Source organism: Botryllus schlosseri, chromosome 4, assembly GCF_051294905.1.
Source record: "Botryllus schlosseri isolate E-star chromosome 4, Bs_hap1, whole genome shotgun sequence".
Lineage (NCBI taxonomy): Eukaryota > Metazoa > Chordata > Ascidiacea > Stolidobranchia > Styelidae > Botryllus > Botryllus schlosseri.
In genome coordinates this window covers 9,660,667-9,679,826 of record NC_137239.1, presented here as the reverse complement: position 1 = coordinate 9,679,826, position 19,160 = coordinate 9,660,667, and the positions used below count along the sequence as shown (strand labels likewise).

Sequence of the window (19,160 nt, the reverse complement as noted above, 5' to 3'; positions counted from 1 at the left end):
TTTGAAGAAATGAGCCAAAAAGTAGTTATTCGTGAAGTGAAAAGGTCGCATGGAGAATATAATAGTTATAAAAAATACAATTCAAATATATTTGGTCGCACTGCTCTATCACTTCTGCTCAAAGGCCCCAGACCGACAGAGAAACCCGAATGACGATTAATAATGAGCCAAATTCAACGTCTGCGTTTACAAATAAATCACTTGTGTTCCTCAAAGCGCATACGATGAGTTAACGGCAGATTACGAATAAAACAAAGGGAGCATACAAATATGTCAGCTTATTCAGTCGTTAGAGTCAGTGTTTTAGCGGGTGAATTCAAACGATCAATCCAAAATTCCGTTGTTTGCGAGTAATGGTGCTGCTAGAATATATCCATATGATATGATCGTTAATGTTATGTAATATACCAAAATGTATACAGGATTGATAATAAACTATTCAAGCGAAAAGTAAGGGCGGGCGTTTTGATGTATCGTAACATTTTGGAATGATTTTACTGATCCGGCCCGCGAGCGGTTTGAAAGTTTGAATCCGGCCAGCGACGCAAGTTGGGTTTGATACCCCTGGCCTAGGATTTCGTACCTGAATCATCTTTTCCAGCGTGATTGCAAACTTTTCTGGCAATATTCCTTTGCATCGCACGTCCAATGTATTTCGCACGGCACCGTGCTAGAAGCGAGAGGCGAAATGATCCCTTTCTATCACATAAGCATTCGACGTCATGATTCATAATGCCATAACGCTTCCATTTTCGTGTAGTTCAATGTCGGAAAATATAATACATTCTTATAAGCCATAGCTTCTGTTCACCATTAAACTGAAACGAAAATACATAGTTCTTCAGAAACAGGACTGAGAATAAGTTGCCAGGTTTGAGCTCGGATACTGCTATACCTACAATATCTGCTATCAACACCTGCAATATTCTAAAGCTAGAGTTAAGCTGTAGCTTCGAAACCCTCAATATCTTACAGCAACGCATCTTGTTATTATCCAATACGAAACCATCGCGTCGATATAATATCTATCTCGGAACATTCAGCTGCACGTGCTGAGGCTCAGATATGTCTGACGTCTGACGCCGCTATGTCTGGAATATGTATGACGTCACAATGTACTGTTCGCTCGAGCAGCTACGAATTCATGATGAAACAATTCATAAGGCCATTCGCAAGAAAAAGGTAAAGGACGAATACTACTCCTGTCGCAATGGCAAAGGAGCATGGCGGCTAAACACCAGCTCCAAGTGTTTCGATATATAGTTTGCATCATACATGCGTTAAGGTTAAGGAGTCTACAATGGTGGCAGAACTGGTCCAACAGATAATTACACAAAAGATCATACCTGTAATAAAACTATATAACATACCAAATTCGCTTGGCATGCTACTATTGCTAGACCTTGATGTCTCAAAGGATACTATTTATAAAGCGATATAAACGATGGTATCTGCAATGCCCAAATGTTCGGATACCATTCACCGATTAGCATTCAGCACGGCCATCGATGTCGTAATTTGCTTGATTGAAACATCATGTAATGACGAAAATCACATATATATGCCCATGTCCATAAGACCGTAAGCGTGTAAAATGATCGAATTGTAAGTGCAATAGCAATGTTGCAAATAATGATTATCCAGTAAATCGCTTTTACGAATGCAAAAGTAAATCCGGAATACTTATTATCCAGTAAATTGCTTTTACAAATCCAAAAGTAAATCTGAAATACTGGTTATCCCGTAAATTGCTTCTACGAATTTAATCTGTAATTTTTTTACCCTCTAAAAACAAGCAAATTCACTTTTGACGTGCCCGTATATTAATTTAACGGGCATTTACCGTCAATATAACTGACGGGACAAAATTACCGGTATAATTTGGGTAAATCTACGAATATTTCTAAGAGTGTAGTCTGTGTTTGCCGCCTGTGTTTTCTGCTCCAGAATTCTTTTGCAATAGTACTTTGTAGGAAGCGATTGGTCTTGTGCTGCGATAATGAATACTTCGCCTGCCGTTTTCAGGTCAGAGCTGGTTTACCAGGTTCATGAAATCTCGTCGGGGCTGTGAAGTTATTATTATTATCATTTATGATGAGTTTCAAGTGGGGCGTGTCGTTGTGTCCGGTCTTGTGCGCCTTGGACAAAATATGTTATCTAGGTTTGGATGTTCATACTGTGGAACATTGCGAAATTACAAACCATATACACACGCTACAAAAATAAATAAAGATATTCATCAGTTACCGAAATAAGTCGATTTGTTATCGCAATTATAGGAGAACGGTATATTCCCAGAGTCGGTTAAGGCCGTTTAGATGCTTAGTCCATGGGTTCTCAAATGGTGAGCCACAGCAGCATATTGAGGTGGGCGACAGAGCTATCGGATATTTGTAGAATTAGTAGAAGTTTAGGTATATTTGTTGTTATTCGCGCTGAAAAATATATTGATATTATCGAATTTCGCGTACGACTCTGATGGGACGTGGTTGCTCGTACGGAGTCACAATGTACAAGTCGAAAATAAGAGGGGAAACGGCGGATTTTGTCCAATAGCTATGGTAACGTACACCTACCACAGGGTTGGGCAAACTGCGGCCTGCGGGCCGCATGCGGCTCTTCTACACAGTTTTGTGCCTCCCCCAAAAGCCTCGAGAAACGTTATAAAAATATGAATAAAATGCTTACCGAAAATATAGGCATTGCAGCGACATTACTAAGCATTTTCTATATATATTTCACTACGACAATGCTAATTATAGTCTTACAATGATGTTTCATTTTATATTTTATTGCTAGCGCAATAGCCTGACCTCGAGGCCCGAGCATTTTGCAAGGTTTTAGTAGCTAAATATCTCAGAAAGTCAAAAAGGGAAAGGACATAATCGGCTCACGGGTGTGATTTTAAATTGGCAACTCCAAGAAGTCTATTACTCTTAATTCTATTCTGAAACACAGGTATTCGCGGGTGTGTTAGGTAGATTCGTCCTCGATATGTGAAGAAGTATTTTATATTTATATTATCAAGAATCGTAGAATCGTGTTTAAAGGTAACATGGTTATGATGCTGTCAGCATTGTGTGTCCTGGAGGCAGGATTGTAACCAAGTCACAAATCAATATCGCGTTTATGGTATTATCAAATCACCGCTGAGACCAAGTCGTGGAGCAGAATGTCGAGTCTGAGTCACATCGATGAGACTCGATTTCGAGTCCAAGCCATCGTGCTCACTATTAATTTCCCAGTTCAGGTCATGTTCAATTCACGTTTTACAGCTCTGCTTGTGCTATATCAAATGCCTCGCATTCGTACTGTTGTAATTTCCCCACACTTGTCAGTTTCTAGCCCTATTATTCAAGTACGAGTACTGATAGATGAATTACAAATAATGCATTAACTTTACTATTCTTCAAAGTTACAATGAAATGCCTATATTGGCCGTCCCAGTCTCGAGTCAATACACAAATTGACTCAAGTTGAGTCGTGTCATTTTCCGTGTTTCAGTAAAAATGAGTCGAGTCACCGAAAAACTGCACTAGAGTAGGATCAAATCATAACATTACAACCCTGACTGAAGGTAATGCAAAATTAAAATCAGCAAATCAGGTCGTTGCCCATAGATTCGAATTTCCATACTGTTCTATGAATCGGAACAACTGACTTTCATCCTTAATTTGACAAATTGGTTATTGAGGACGATCAGCTTTTAAAATCTTGTCAATGTTTCTGACGCGTGTATACTGTATACGTTATCATATCACCCATTTGATGTTTGGTTTATTTTACATTCACATGTATATTATCTTCATATTTCCTCGGTCACTATTGTAATTAAGTAAAAAATTGGCCAATAATATAAATCTAATATAATGCGGCCTGCGAGTCAAAAGGTTTGCCCACCACTGCTAACAGCTATGAGAACAATTTCGATTATTTGAAAAATTGAAGTTAATGCTGAAGTAACCAAGTATTCCGGCAGGGTGGTATGTTGCATGCTGTTGAAAGGGGTGTGCGTTACACCCGGCTAAAGTGTATTTGATGCAGGTTTATGGTACTTCAGCAGATCGTATAATTGTAACAAAATTGCAATTTATTATCAATTATCAACTTCCTGTGGAAATATACGGCACTGCGACACCACGGCATCACAGCAACGAATCGTAATGAATTGAGGATTTAGAACAGCGCATCTTGCGATTCAGTTGTCAGGCCCTGAGATCATTAAGAGTCACGTGAATTGATTATATCATTGGATAAAATGTCCTGACATCGCAACCTCAGTCGGTAGGCATACTATGCACAGTACATTGTACAACCTGTATACTAAAAAAACCTTTTTCCACCTCTCCAGAGTATCACATTCACCAAAGAATTGTTTGAATCTGGCCTAGAATGTTATCTTATTTCACCTTCTATTGTGGGGCTAAAACTCCGATCACGCAGTGAAGCGGGGATTAGATAATTGGATTTCGCGACGTGACTGGAACAGCGGCAGGCCATAATGTACACAAGAGTTATACGATCTACCAGGGCCGCAACTGCCGCATACCAAACCCCCAATTGGTGGGAGCTCGAAGAGGCCCAAAATTTTTTCTTTAATTGGTTTGATGAAGGAGATTTATTCAACTTGAAAATTTTCGTCTCGCTTTGCGGGATTTCATGTCCCTAGAGAGGTATCGATTTAAGTAGGATTAGTAAGAGAAAAACGCGAATATTTCAGAGAAATAGGCATATCGGTGCCGACGATTACCACGCATTGAACAGGACTATGAATCTAGAATAAGAGGTGGGCTACAGAACATTTTCAAACCAGAAAATGGGCCACAGCCGAAAAAGAGGCTGAGAACCACTTCTTTCGTCAAAGACAGTTGCTCTAAACCTGGGGGGTCGTTAGCCTTTATTCTGTGGATCGCGAAGATGTTGAACGTAATCAGTTTCCAACATAGATCGTGAGTAAGTCTGGGCAAAGGTGCTGACATTTTTGAAGTATTCCGCTCATCAAATTTTGAGCTGGGCCACGAAACATCTTCCAATTGAAAATGGAGTCGTGACTAGGGCTGGGCAAAATCGAGTACCGGAGTGATTCGAGTCGAGTCGAGTAATCGAGTATCCCTCATTATGACGTCATAACAGAACGTGATATGTGAAAGTTTAACTATAGAAATTAAACATGGAACGGCAACGACCGATTTTGCAGCTTCGTTCCGCTTCGCTGAGGCTGGAGAGGAGAATTGTTTTGCGTTAGCGACTGTAGGATTTCTGGCAATCCAAAAGCTATCTTCCCCAGCGCAGAAATTATTGAATCTGGTCTTGATCGAAAGCTACTGTTGCACCGATTCCGAAAATATATATTAAAATATTGATCAGGCACTGACCCACCTAGAATCTGTCCTCCAAGTCTGAAATATCGGCATTGTTCAGAACAATCGGGTAACCGCAACACAATGGCCATAACAATGACCCGTTGCGACTCTCCGATTGTTCGAACAATGCCGATATTTCAGACTTGAGGACGGATTCTAGGTGGATCAGTGCCTGATCATTATTTTAGTGATCGAAGCTGCAAAATCGGTCGTTTCCGTTCCATGTTTAATTTCTATAGTTTAACTATGTAGGCTACCTTTTATGCCACCACAAAGAATATGAAGCCTGTTATCCATCACATTAAAGATACTTTGGTATTTTCTCGACCATACCGATTTCATTGCACTTGGTGACAATATTGCGGGACTATCATGACTTCGGAAATCTGTTAGCTCCATCAACTTCGTAGCTTTGTACTATATGTTTCGTACGCTACGATACGGCCAATCAAGGTTTCAAGGCTATAACAGTGGAAATTACTGTCGAAACTATAATTCTCGTTGATAAATTAGCTTCCAGTGGTGAGGAGCGTATAATTTCAGTACTCGAAAAAATCGTATTTTACTACTCGACTCGAATCATCACAATTAATACTCGATTCAGATTCGAGTACTCGAATCATTGTGCCCAGCCCTAGTCGTGACCATAAAAGGTTGAATATCATCGGATGTGAAACCTGCTGGTGCCGACCGGCATTTCGGATCAAATACAGTCTTATCCGCGTCACATGAACATGAACATAACTGTACACTGTACAATTACGCTCCCTGCATTTTCGAAGTCATCATCCTTCGCCAACTTTACCGACAACTCCCAACACTTGGGTAGAGAGAGGATCATTATTGTAAATATGTTGAAGAAGCAATATTATTGACAGAATTAATTCACTAAATTTTACGACCAGATGCATATAGGAAGCAGATACATATTGTAAGCCCCCCAGAAGTTGCATCGGCAAAGCTTTGCTGGTGTGTGTCATACTGACAGAAAATGTGCTCTTACCTCATTTTAAAACTCGCTAGTAATACTTTCAGCCACAAAAATTTAACAACCCGAATGTATGATAATACTTGTGCTATTGAATTCATTCTCTCTCGATTGTACCAATGATCTTTGTGACGGTATTATCAATCAAGGCCTTGACTATTCTCTACATTGCAGCACATGACTGCAGAACACGAGGTGGGCTGGTATATTCTGGGAAATGTTTCACGGTTCCTCATGTGACATCATCATTTGATATGAATTATGATCCAGCAGCGGCAGAATGCGCAAAACACGGAGCTGTATTGGCTGAAATTCATGATCGGGCTCAACAAACTACTTTGAGGGATTTCGCTATCACGAAAATTCCAGCTGGTACATTGTACGTCTACGTATGGCTGGGAATGGAATATAAACACTCGGTAGTTACATCAAGTTCTAGCTATAAGCTCGGTTAGCATTCTAAAGGCACGCATTGTTGCTTAATGTTCAGTACCTTACTGTGTAAAATCAATCGCAGATCGAGATGATTTATTGGTCCATAAGCTTGGAAAATTCTTGCATAATACAAATGAGTATAATACAAAAGAGTCGTTCATCAAAAATACTACTGAGAAATTTCCGTGACGTCAACCTCATTGAATGGATGATTCGTTTTCTAAATTAGTTATCTGCCCTATTATATGTCATACCTGCCCCCACTCACTTTAGAATTTCATTTTTTCATGTATGAGGCTTGGTCCGAGAGAGGCTAAAAGTCAAATGTAGGCTATGTCGCATTCTAAAAACATTGATAGCCACTGTAGTACGCCAATTGAAATTGTCCACACATTCTCTCAACTTTGTAGCGATACGCCGTTTAAGTACATCTTATCACTGCGTTTCACAGAACTATATGCAGTGTGCCAAAATCGGTGTTTCAGCATCGCAAAACTGTTGGAGTAGAAGTAGCATACAAACGACACTACTTGAGTAAGTGAGAGAGTAGTACTTGAGTACTAGGGAAAAAGTACAAGTACTTGTTTACTGGTGACTTAGAGATTTTAAGGAGGGATGTATATGTCGAACTTGATAGGGGCGGTGAGTCATAAACGTTTCGGATCCACTGCGCTTGGTCATGATAATAGCGATATCAGAGCACACAATACTGCTTTTAATCAAGAAAATATATCCAACGATTTCCGCCTGTTATCATTACTCTTCCAGCATATTGCGCAATGAGTACTTCATTTTTACAGACTTCAACTCTGCTGTACCGATCCGGAATGGAAAAACAATCGAATCAATTTCAATGGTATCCAGGATTTCCAAATCCTTCCTCATCACGCAAGTACATGATCATGGGAGTGGGAAATGACGGTGGTTCAAATATCGGAATATACAATTCCGACAAATCAAACTCACGACAGGGAGTAATGTGCGAGAGAGAAGTCTGATACAACTGTAGATGAAATACCCTTCGATAACTTCAAACGGGAAAAAAAAATTTAAATATGTACATATTGTTACATTGGTAATCTAATTTCGATGCTGGAAATGAAATAAAATGTCCCAGAACGGTTGTAAATATTATGATGAGTATAACTAGGCCGAAACAGCACTGCATAGGCCTACATATTGCTAGAAATATTTTTGTCCTCTCTCTGCCCACGTAATCATATTTACCGGAGGAGCTGAGCAATGTTCCCTTTAATATTTCACGAGTCAGTGCGCAGTTACCAATTCACTGCGCGGTCACTTGAACGAGAGTGCGTAACGACTGAAAAAGGTCATCTCTTCGGATTTTTTGTGCGCAGCTTAGAGGAAACATTGGAGCTGAGTGACGTGTTGTCTTGGAATGTATAGGACTCGTAAATAACAATTAAGCCCATTCTCGCGGACCCTTGGTATAATGACTTTGGTAGGCTATATATATGGTGTTATTTCGTGACCTCCTGTCTGCTATGTCAAAAGATATTGAAATCGCCCAAAAGTACTAAACTAAAATCGCACACGACTTCAAATTGGTATTTCTTCACTGGTAAATAATTTTTCTCTGCCTGGTAGCATTTGTCTTGTAGGGTTCAGATTGCCAGGACAGGAACATTCGGCGCCACCCCTTTGGGCGTATATGGATTAGCAATAATTATAAGTCTATTGCACATATATCGAGAAATTTGGTCAGCTTAAGGGCAGTCCTGTTCGGCCAAGGTTTTCTCGCTGCCGATTGTTCTGGCACACTTCTCGGAGTCGCATGTTGCATGACCTACAACTTCATATGTCTACGTGCGTTGTGACGCGGTACCGGCAGACGACGGAATGCCCATTTCTATAAATCATGCGTATTTTTCTTGGGGAAAGGATACCCATATTAAAGATATTTGGGAACATTAAATCGCGTCTAGCGCGAAAAGAATTTTAATAAAGTTTCAAAAAAATAGTACTCTATAAATTGGTGAGGTTAGCCTTATACAAAATAAATTTGGCCTATTTTCAAGTGCTAATTTTCAGGAGAGGGTACCAATACGAAAAGCAAGAAATCAAGTGACAACAAATCGCGCGAAGTGCTAAGAAAAATATCAAGTTAAATAAATCTGTCACGAAATGTTCCTATTTATGGGCATATATGAAGATCCAAGAAAGACGTGACTGGCCCCTGACAACGCTACTGCGTTTGAGCAGGTGTTTTAGTTATCAAAATCCCAAATTTCGCGGTCAGGCTATTCAAATTTTGGTTTGCTTTGCAAGTTGACAATAAATTACCTATGGGTAATTAATTTTTTGATATTCTAACTAATTTCAATAATTACCTTGCGAGCCACGGCTTGGTTGCCCCTGATCTTCTTGATGCTCTTATTAAATGCGAGGATCGCTGATCAAATGTGTAGGTGGAGCCAAACGCTGTCACTACAACAGTGCGCACCCGCTGTATCTGTAAGGTGTGATAGGCCTACGTCATTGACCTGGGGTCAGCGGAAGTAAGTGAGGGAGTGTCTCAGCAGTTGTCAGGACGAGTGAACGAAAATTATGGAATCTTCAATGAGTTAATATTTTCTATAAATGTTAATGAATGGCTAAATTTTGAACATTTTTATCATTTTTATCATCATATAATGGGCGAAAGGAAAGGTAGGACACAGGGGAGGTACAGACGGACCAAGCATCACCTGTGCTTGCGCAATTCATATATAATACCTAATGTCGAAAGTATTTGTCGCACTGATTCCGAAAATCAAAATATAGATCGCCTTCTCAATTTTCAATGTAACAAAATTTTGCGCTACACGCTTACATTTTAACGGCAGTACTGTACAATCAAGAACTTGGATAACTATGGCGTTATTTGTAATTTTAATTTGTAATGGTGAATTTCACTTCCACAGCAGTTCATTTCTCGTCGTAGATCAGGGAGACAATGTGTATCTGAAAACTGCATGTTCACACAGGCGTCGCCGTGTCTGTTATTCTCTTTGATCATTTTACGTATCGTGCAATATAAGATTTCGAGTCGGGTACATCGAATTATCGAGTGATATTGGTAGACAGGAACTTGAATTGGAGGATTTTGAAAAAGGACATGTTTGGATTTTGAAAAAGGACATGCCTAAAAGACATGTTTGTACTACCGTAAGAATATTTAATCTGGCCGTGATGAAAATTTACTAAGAAGTGCCTGCAATATTGATAAATTAGGTGTGCAAATAAAAATTTGGTAGAGAGCCATATCCTATACCTAAAAGAGCCGTATATAGCTCACAAGCCATAGATTTCCGGCCCCAGCCCCATACGAACTGTGTGTGACCGCCACGAAGTCACATTTTCACGTCGGAATACACCATTGTAGAGGCAGTTAGACAACAACCATCGCGTGCACCCCTTGCGCCACCACCCGATATTGTCACGAGCCATCACGGGAACATGGTCTCCTTTCTCGCCACCCCTTGACTTATCCGTTTTGCCAAAATACTCATAAAATTTAATTCTCGTGATCACTTGGTAATGGGTATACTGATTGAGGTTGTTTAATGTTATAACCAGGACCGTAACTGGTGAACCCCAAACTCCTCCATTGGGGACCGAGCTCGAAGGGAGCTCAAAAGTATTTCGTGAATGAGCATTAGGGTTGTTCAGAATTGACCGACTTTCAAAAAGTCATGGTTTTCAGTCCGTTTCCCATGCCTTACGCCTCACGAACATATTCTAGCTACTTTTTTCTGTAATTCATCCCTGGCATCTGTGTGCATGTTGAGCTGGAAGAAAATCAGCTGAAAATGGGGGATTCCCCTATAATTTGAGTGCCGTGATTTTACTTAACCTACTTAAAGTCATATATGTCAGGTTTTAAGCAGCTGTTGCGGTTTGGGGTGATGCAAAACCTCACTGTATATATTTTTCCGAGTTCAGGACACCATTCTCATATTGCACACTGACTTGGAAATCCTCAAACGTACCTAAAACTCAGCATCATTTTGCGCGATTCACCACGTAAAAGAATACAACTGTAAATGTACCATCCAATCGCCCAACGTCATTGTAAATATCTTATTTTTCTATGAAACGTAAGAACATACCGGGGAAATGAATAATGAAGCGAAACAACTTAACAAAGAAACGGATTAATTTGACAAAAATCCAATACCAACCAGATTGATGGGTTGATTTTTCGTGATTTTGAACTCTTTGCCGGAGATCTTCCAGGGCGTGTAAGAGACAGGCTTGCTGTTTTCTGTCGCCCGATAAGTACAAAGTACATAGCGTGATCGGTATTTAATTTCATCATATATTCCATTATTCTCGAATTCCCGAGCACTCATGAAATGCGGATAACTACCTATGCCATTATGAAACTGGAAGACTCGTCCGATGGTGCTTTACCTAGGGTTACCATATTTTCGAATCGGGAAAAGAGGACACTTTTTCAAAACTTTCAGACTTACAATGTTGGAGTAAAATCCGGAGAAAATGGTAAATTTACCACGAAACTGTGGTTGGGTGACTAAAATAAAAGGTCAACTTTCCGGGTCAACTCCCGAAATGCAGTTTTCTTTCACATCTTCCGCTAGTTGACTAATAAAAAAGTCGCCGCTTACGTTCGAACCACGAATTTTCTGTTTAGCGTCATTTATGCCCATTTTCACTCGAATCTATCCATCATCTTGGCTCTAGAAGCTGCCTAAAGGAGGACGAATTGCCAAAAAGACGAACATTTAGGCGTCCTCGGAGGACATTTTCAAAAACCTGAAAAAGGAGGACCAATCCTCCTAAGGATAATGGTAACCCTAGTTTTAACACCATACCATCACTGTGACCGAAGTATAGCCGTCTCAGGTAAATGTACGATCAAAAACCTGATATAGATCTCTGTCGTATTTGGTTTGTAGTGGCTTACAGAGGAGTAAATTTATATGGATGATCTGATAAATATTGTGCAACTTCAAAATCACTGCTATGGGGAGAATTAGCTGCTTGTGCGGACATAGAACAGTTCTCTGTATGTTTCCTTGACCATGCACTTGCTGCTGCGGTACACCTCCAGCAGTTCAGTCTTTTTCTTGTTGCCCGAGTTTAGCTAGCAATTCTTCATCTTTGGCACCAATCGTTCCTAACCTAATCTGGGATTCCCAATCATGGTAAAATGCTATGCCTTCAAATTTCTTTATCATCTGCAAAAACGCTGTTTCTTTCAACTGTCCCAGACCAAATATATGTGGCAACATCACTAAGTGACATTGTAGCTGTACTGCGTAAGGTATGGGATATAGGAAAGGAACCCCGAAGCTATTTCGAAAATTGATGCAAAAATGCTCATTTGAGACGATTGAAGAACCATAACACGTAACCTCCTACCCTGATTAGCGATAGGTCCAAGAATAGGAACGATTGGCGGCAAAGATAAAGTTTTGAAAGTTAAAATCAGACAACAAGAATAAGACTGAACATAACAAGAAGACCTGCGGCAGCATGGAGTAACGAAGGTGAACTTACAGATAGGCACATCTATATCTCATTTACAAGCAACAGACACCCTTCATAGCATGGATTTCGATCCGACCTGATCATTCATCGACATTTGTGACTCTGAAAGCTCCTGTAAACCTATTCAATGACTGAGACATACGTCATGTTTTTATTTGTGGTATTTGATTAGGAGAAAATCGTGGTTCATATTGATGCTATAGCCGTGGAACACCATCAGGTCGAGTCTTACAGTATCAGAATCGCATATTGATCCGCGCTTCATGAGTGCTCGGGAACTCGTCAAGAACTTAACGCTACAGCAGCGCATATGATGAAATTAAATACCGAGCATCCTATGTACGTACCTGGAGACGGAAAACACAAGCCAGTCTTATACAAGCCGTGGAAGATCTCCGGCAAAGATTTCAAAATTTCGAAAAATCAACCCATTCACCCACTTGCTTGGTATTAGATTTTTGTCAAATTTATCCATTTCTTTGATATGTTATTTCGTTGTGTTATCCATTTTCTCGTTATGTTCTTACGTTTCATTGAATAATGTGATATTTACAATGTCGCTGTGCAATTGGATGGTGCATTTACAGTTATATTCTTTAACATGGTGAATCGTGCATAATTTATGTTAAGTTTTAGGTAAGTTTTAGGATTTCCAAGGCAGTGTGCAATATGAAAATGGTGTCCTGTACTCAGAAAATACCTATAGTGAGGGTTTGCGTCACCCCAAACAACAACAGCTGCTTACACCCTGACATATATGGCATTTTAGTAGGCTAGGTAAAATCGCAGCACTCAAATTTTAGGGGAATCCCCCATATTCCGCCGATATTCTTACAGCTCAACATGCACACAGATGCAAGGGATGAGTTATAGAAAAAAGTATCTAGAATATGTTTTTAAGGGATGAGGCATGGGAAACGGACTGAAAACCATGACATATTGAAAGTTGGTCAATCCCGACCAACCAGTCAACACAATTTTTGTTTACTTGATCAGACAATTGATTTTGACTAACTATTTGGCACTGAATTAAAAAATGACTTCCGTTTTTCTCTATCACGTCAAGTTTTTGGGTTAGGCATCCACCACATTGTCGCATAACCCACATAAAAGTACTACTTTTATTATTTTGTGTTCATTGTATGAAACGTTTCAAAAACCACAAGCAGTCGGAAGTGAATCAATAGATATCAAATAAACATTTGCACTGCTTTATTTGGTTGATTTAAACTGATATGGCTTCTGTAGGATAAATAAAGGGCTAGTTACGCTAATAACTCAAATTCTGTGTATTGTCTCGTTTGATACTCGAGCAATAGTCAGCTAACACATGTAAGCTCCAATCTACTCTGGTAAATTACCCCTATCTTCTTCAGATACTGACGGAAACTTTCTCCTTGCCCATCTCTGACTATTGCTATTAAAGCTTTTTTGAATGTATGCTGTTGGACATAATATATACATTATGCAGTGATACATGTGTATCAGGTTTGCATGTGCGTCTTTATTGTCTGACTACGAAGTAAATACAATGTTTGAAAGCTGACGCAAATGACCAAATCGTACTTGTGATATTGCAACAATTCAATGTTTCTGCATTATGCACGAAGACTACCTGAGAGTGCAATTATAACTGCACTTGATACGTTGACATTTTGGATAATGTTACTCTTTAGGATTCATTTTGAGCTACCAATAGACATTTGCCATTCACTTGAGTTGTAAAACGAGATTTCTAACTCCTCCAGCAACCCATGGTAACAGTATCTTGCCAATGCCAGTATCACGGCAATACACAAAGCTACCGAAAGTAGTCCTACGATGAAAACGCCAAGTAACCTTTTCGCAATTCGCAAGGATGCTAAAAGCTCCGAATATTTCTATTCCAAGTTCGAAAGCCTATGTCAGATCATTTAATTTGTGTTGATGGGCAACTCTACGTTCTGAATCATCTTCGATTTCAAAATCCTAATTACAAGGCCTTCTATCCTTAAGATACTCATCTTGATCCAAACTATGAAGCGTATAGGACAGTGATTATCAACCGAGGGTCCGCGGGACCCTAGGGCATCGCGAAGCATTTTCAGGGGGTCCGCGAATCCTCTAAATTTGCAAAATGATTGATAATGGTATTTTATTTTATTTTCAAAATACAGAAATTACGAGGCAGTTTCGCTTCTTCACTGCTGCAACTTCATGACTCCTATCCACAGAATGGCCGTCTGAGATGAAATATCCTACTGTGCAAACTCATTTTAATTGCCAAGTTGTCAATAGTCCACTGATACAAACATTTTGCTGTTTAAAGATGTTTTGTTGGATTTATGAAAAAAAGCTAGGAATGGTATGGTCAATCAGCGTGACTCCAGATGTTTGCAAAAATCTATTTGCCTGGAATATACATATTCACTATTCCAGAACAATTTCAAGATGAGATGCTACTCAGGAGTGTCAAACTCAACTTGCGTCGCGGGGCACTTGCGGGCCGGACCAGTCAACTGATTCCGAAATGTTACCTCAAAATCCATGTCCTTGGTTCTCACTTGATTACTCAATTATCAAGCCTATATACATTATAATAATTACGGTATAATATCACGGACCATAAGCAGTGTTGGGATCAAGTCACTACCTTCGAGTCATAAGTCATTTCGAGTCATTGCACATTTTGTCTCGAGTCAAGTCAAGTCAATCGATTTTCGAAGGTGACTCGAATCAAGTCAAGTCACTCAATTTTTGGAGGTAACTTAGGCAAGTCGAGTCAAGTCAAGTCAAGTCAAGTCAAGTCAAGTCACGAGTCAAGTCACAATTCAAGTTAAGTTGCCTTTTCGAAGTATGAGGCATGATTACCTCATCGCATTTTGCTAGCTGTCTAAAATACAGATTGGGTGGTCATTGAGCCGATGACCAAATATAGTGGTAAATATATACACACAAGAAGGCGCTGTAGAACGTTACGTATACGTAGAACGTAAGTACTTGCATAGCCTCGGTTTATAGTTACCAGTCAAAATAGAGAATAGAGAAACGAATCGATAAGATGCAATACATCACCCATTTACAAATTGATAAGATACAATTCGAGCCTGCACCAATGGTTGCGGACTATATAATCTAGATTCGAATACAATTTCAATAAAACAAGAGGTTTGTTTAAGGTAAGAACAGAGAACAGAAATATACATTTTGCTATTACTATACTATTTTACGACAACGTAAGCTGGAAGCTTCGATCACGTCGTTTGCGAATAAACTATTTGTGAGAGAACAATGGAGGCTCAAATAATACGCACGATCAATGAATGATTGGTCGCCCTCACGGGTTACACCAGCGTTTCGCGAACGATCCGACCATATGCAAGATATATCGATTTTTATCGACACCAAATTCTTGAAGACTTGAAATTGACTCGTGAATTTTGCTCCGAGTCAATAGTCAACCAACATTTCCGATACGCCGAGTCAAGTCAAGTCAAGTCATTTCAGCAAAGTGACTCGAGTCAAGTCAAGTCATACGAAAAAGGTGACTCGAGTCTGACACGAGTCAAGTCATGACTCGAGTCATCCTAACACCGACCATAAGGTTCTATTCTATCAACACCTTTATTCGCAACAATGGAATCGGCAAAATGACGATGATTGGTCAGTTGAATAGTTATATAAAGTGCTAAAACAGCGGCTTCACCGACGATACACGAGAGCGTTCATTCGACATTTCGTGCTGGTGACGTCATATTTTGTGTTACGATTGCTGATATACGCTGTTCTTTTGATTTCTCTACTAGTTGCTGACGATTACCCCTGACGAGTGTCAGCCGAAAATATTCGGGTTCATTTTAATATGAATACACCATTCAAATGTATATTGAAGTTCTGTAACTCCAAGAAGCTGTTCAAATAATATTTGCAAATCGCAGATGCCGGTTGTACGATAATTTGGCTAAATTTGAACAAAAACCTGGGTCCGCTGGGGTCCTTGACTGTTCAAAAGGAGTCCGCGAAGACGCAAAGTTTGAGAACCTCTGGTATAGGTGTTTCAAGTTACGCTGGATAAGCTGAAGGTGGCATTAGACCTACATCTGATACTAAATATTAAATGTTTTTCTTGCTATATCAAATCTGGGGCGTCTTAACTAACACCAATAGAAATTCCTTACTAAACAAAGTCACCAGACTTCAATCGAGCGAGAATTTTTAGAGGTTGGATAAAGGGATTTGGGTTATTGAGAGGAATGAAGACTCTGAAAACCAGAAGTGGGGAATGGGAAATGAATAAAATAAGGTCGGATAAGCGACTTGCAGTGCGTTCACAACGGTGCAGCTGCGAGACAAGCAGTTATAATAATTCGTTGCGGTTTCCAATAACGCTACACATTTTTGAGATTTCAATCAAAAGCAAACTTTATAATGCATCACGCATTTCGCGATTATTTTACTCAGAGTATTACAGGTGAAAGCTGCTGCTATCACTGTTTCAGATGCTTAATCATGATACATGAGTTAGTAAAATACTTTGGTGCGATCATTATCATGAGTCGACTTAGTGCTCGCTGAGCTTCGAGCTGTTTTCTTGCGGTTCAGCTGTGCGGTGCAATTGGCAATCAAATATTGTGATTCCAATTTCTATATACAGATCTAGAAGCGTCAGATATAGTTTGAAGCCGATTATTGCAGTGAGCGACGTAATATGTTTGGAATTTGGATTGATATCGATAAAGTTTAGTATAAAATGATTTATTGCGGATTTATTAGAAACTCGAATCTCGGAAGTCTAAATTTATGACTAGTCGTAGTGATTATCAACTTAACAGTGCATATTGAAGGGGCACCGCGCTGTGGCTTCAAATTCAAGGTGAAAGTGTGGAAATATTATTGACAGCAGCCATTTTCCTTAGAAAGCTACCATATTCGAACTGTAGTTAAACGATTTTCACGAGTGGTCAGATTCCACTCAAGCAATGTCTGTAGGATCGAGATCAGCAAAGGAGGTCAGTAACGAAGTACTTCTACGTTTTGAAAGTACTCAAGTAGTTTTCCCCCACTTCTTGTACTTACTCGAGTAGATCTGATTTTCTCTACTTCTACTTCGTAATATTTTGTGATCTACTTACTTACCTTTCGCTATTTTCAGTTTGTGAAGTGGAAGTAGTTTAATCCACCAATACAAAAGATAGCCAATATAATTTCGGTGCTGTTTCGCCGAGTACCAACATTTAATATTCATAAAAGTCAAGTAAAGCCTAGAAATTTTGTTAGGTTTCGCGTTCTGTAGTTATGTAGTGACAACTATGTTTTTACGAAAATATCAGTGAATACAATTTAGGTACCGGATTGCTTGGTTCCGCTCACACCGCGTTGTCGCCCCTAACAAATATTTCATCACAGCAAATATGGCCTACCATAACGTTTGAAACTACCGTTTCGCAATCTAGCAATTGCCTATCATATCGTAATCTAGTAGCCCAGGACGTGTCCTGGTAATCTGGAAAATCCTGCTTTTCTGAACGTTACGCCCGTTTTAGCAGATCACCTTTGAAGCTTTATGGACAAAAGACATGACATATATTTTTCGCTTTTTAGAAGTGGTAGCCTATTTGTATTTCACTTTCAATTCCCGAGTATCATGCTTTGAATTCTAATTACTCTCAGTTTTTTTTTGCATAACATGCATGTTGATTGTTGAAGCATAAAAGCAAGCGTAGTGTAGCCTCCATTTTCCGAAAATGAAGCTACACTAAATATAAATATTATGATCCACAATATTGGTTATTAACGTACACTAATTGCGTAAATTGTTGAAACCGTATCCAATACAATTTCTCCGTTTTGCTCTTCGCCTAAACTTGGTGCCTTATAATATGGGGTACGGCGCCATGCCATGATGTTCTCTTAAACGGGGTCTTCTAGTAAAAAAAGGGTTAGTGTCACATTTTCATATCAATTCTATAATTTGAATCCCATGATGCGAAAGAATGCTTATTATGTTGAAAATTGATACCTTCTGGGATGCATCAATATGAATCAAGCTCTCTGCACCTTCCGCATAGCTCAATTTGCAGCTTTTGACAGTCCATGCGAACGAATTAGGACTGTTTTCGAAACTACTTACTTACTTGAGTAGATTTAAAGTCAGTCAATTCTACTTCTACTTCAAGTAGTTTTAGGTGGCTTCTGGAATAAGTACTTCTACTCGTATCTGAGTAGACTTTTACGTCGCCACTTCTGCTTCTACTTCTACTTGAGTAGCTTTCTAGACCACATTGACCACCTCTGGAGATCAGTCGCCACCACACAACATCGCATCTCAGCCGTTTGCGAGACAACTCGACGCGGCTTACTTCTTAGTCTCATTCCTTTAGGCTATCGGTTTGCTGCTGAAGATTTGAGGTCATAGGTACAACGATTTAGTATTTTAGATGTGCGAAAAACACGAGCTGGTCATGACCTTAGTGGCCGGCCATAATGAACTGAACAGCTAATCTGAGCTGAGACCCTACTAACATTTTCGCATGCTGCGATACCACCAACCGTGGATTCAAGGCTTCCAAAGAGGAAATTGATTTCAGTTTAAAAACATTGTTGCTGATGTTCAAATTTAGGTATTCTTGTCTTCTTTGAATTTTGTCGCAGAACTCGTCGGAGTTCTGTTTGGCACATCTCAATAAACAAAGTCAAAACCTATCCGTTGTTAGATATTCATATTTGTTTTAATTTTTTCATTTTTTGATATTAAAACCGTGTTATGGTGTATATAACAGATTGGTCTTTTGCCCCACATGACAATAAATTCCATCAATAAAAAAGCTACATAACAATTTCAATACACGATATTCTCATTGGGAAGTCAAATGACAGTA

At 39.4% G+C, this 19,160-nt stretch overlaps 1 protein-coding gene across 4 annotated transcripts in view; it reads left to right on the top strand.

The window, feature by feature from the left end:
• Window positions 1-19,160, top strand: part of LOC145438075 (uncharacterized) — a 103,392-nt gene that overhangs the window by 9,676 nt on the left and 74,556 nt on the right. Inside the window, exons 3-4 of one of the 4 annotated variants that reach the window (XM_080315464.1) lie at window positions 6,526-6,770; window positions 7,587-9,761. The exons of the other annotated variants lie outside the window; for them this stretch is intronic. Of the exons in view, the coding sequence (XP_080171590.1) occupies window positions 6,526-6,770; window positions 7,587-7,784 (443 nt within the window). The 3' untranslated portion in view covers window positions 7,785-9,761. Of the gene's footprint in view, window positions 1-6,525; window positions 6,771-7,586; window positions 9,762-19,160 lie in introns of those variants that run through there. 4 annotated transcript variants of the gene reach the window in all.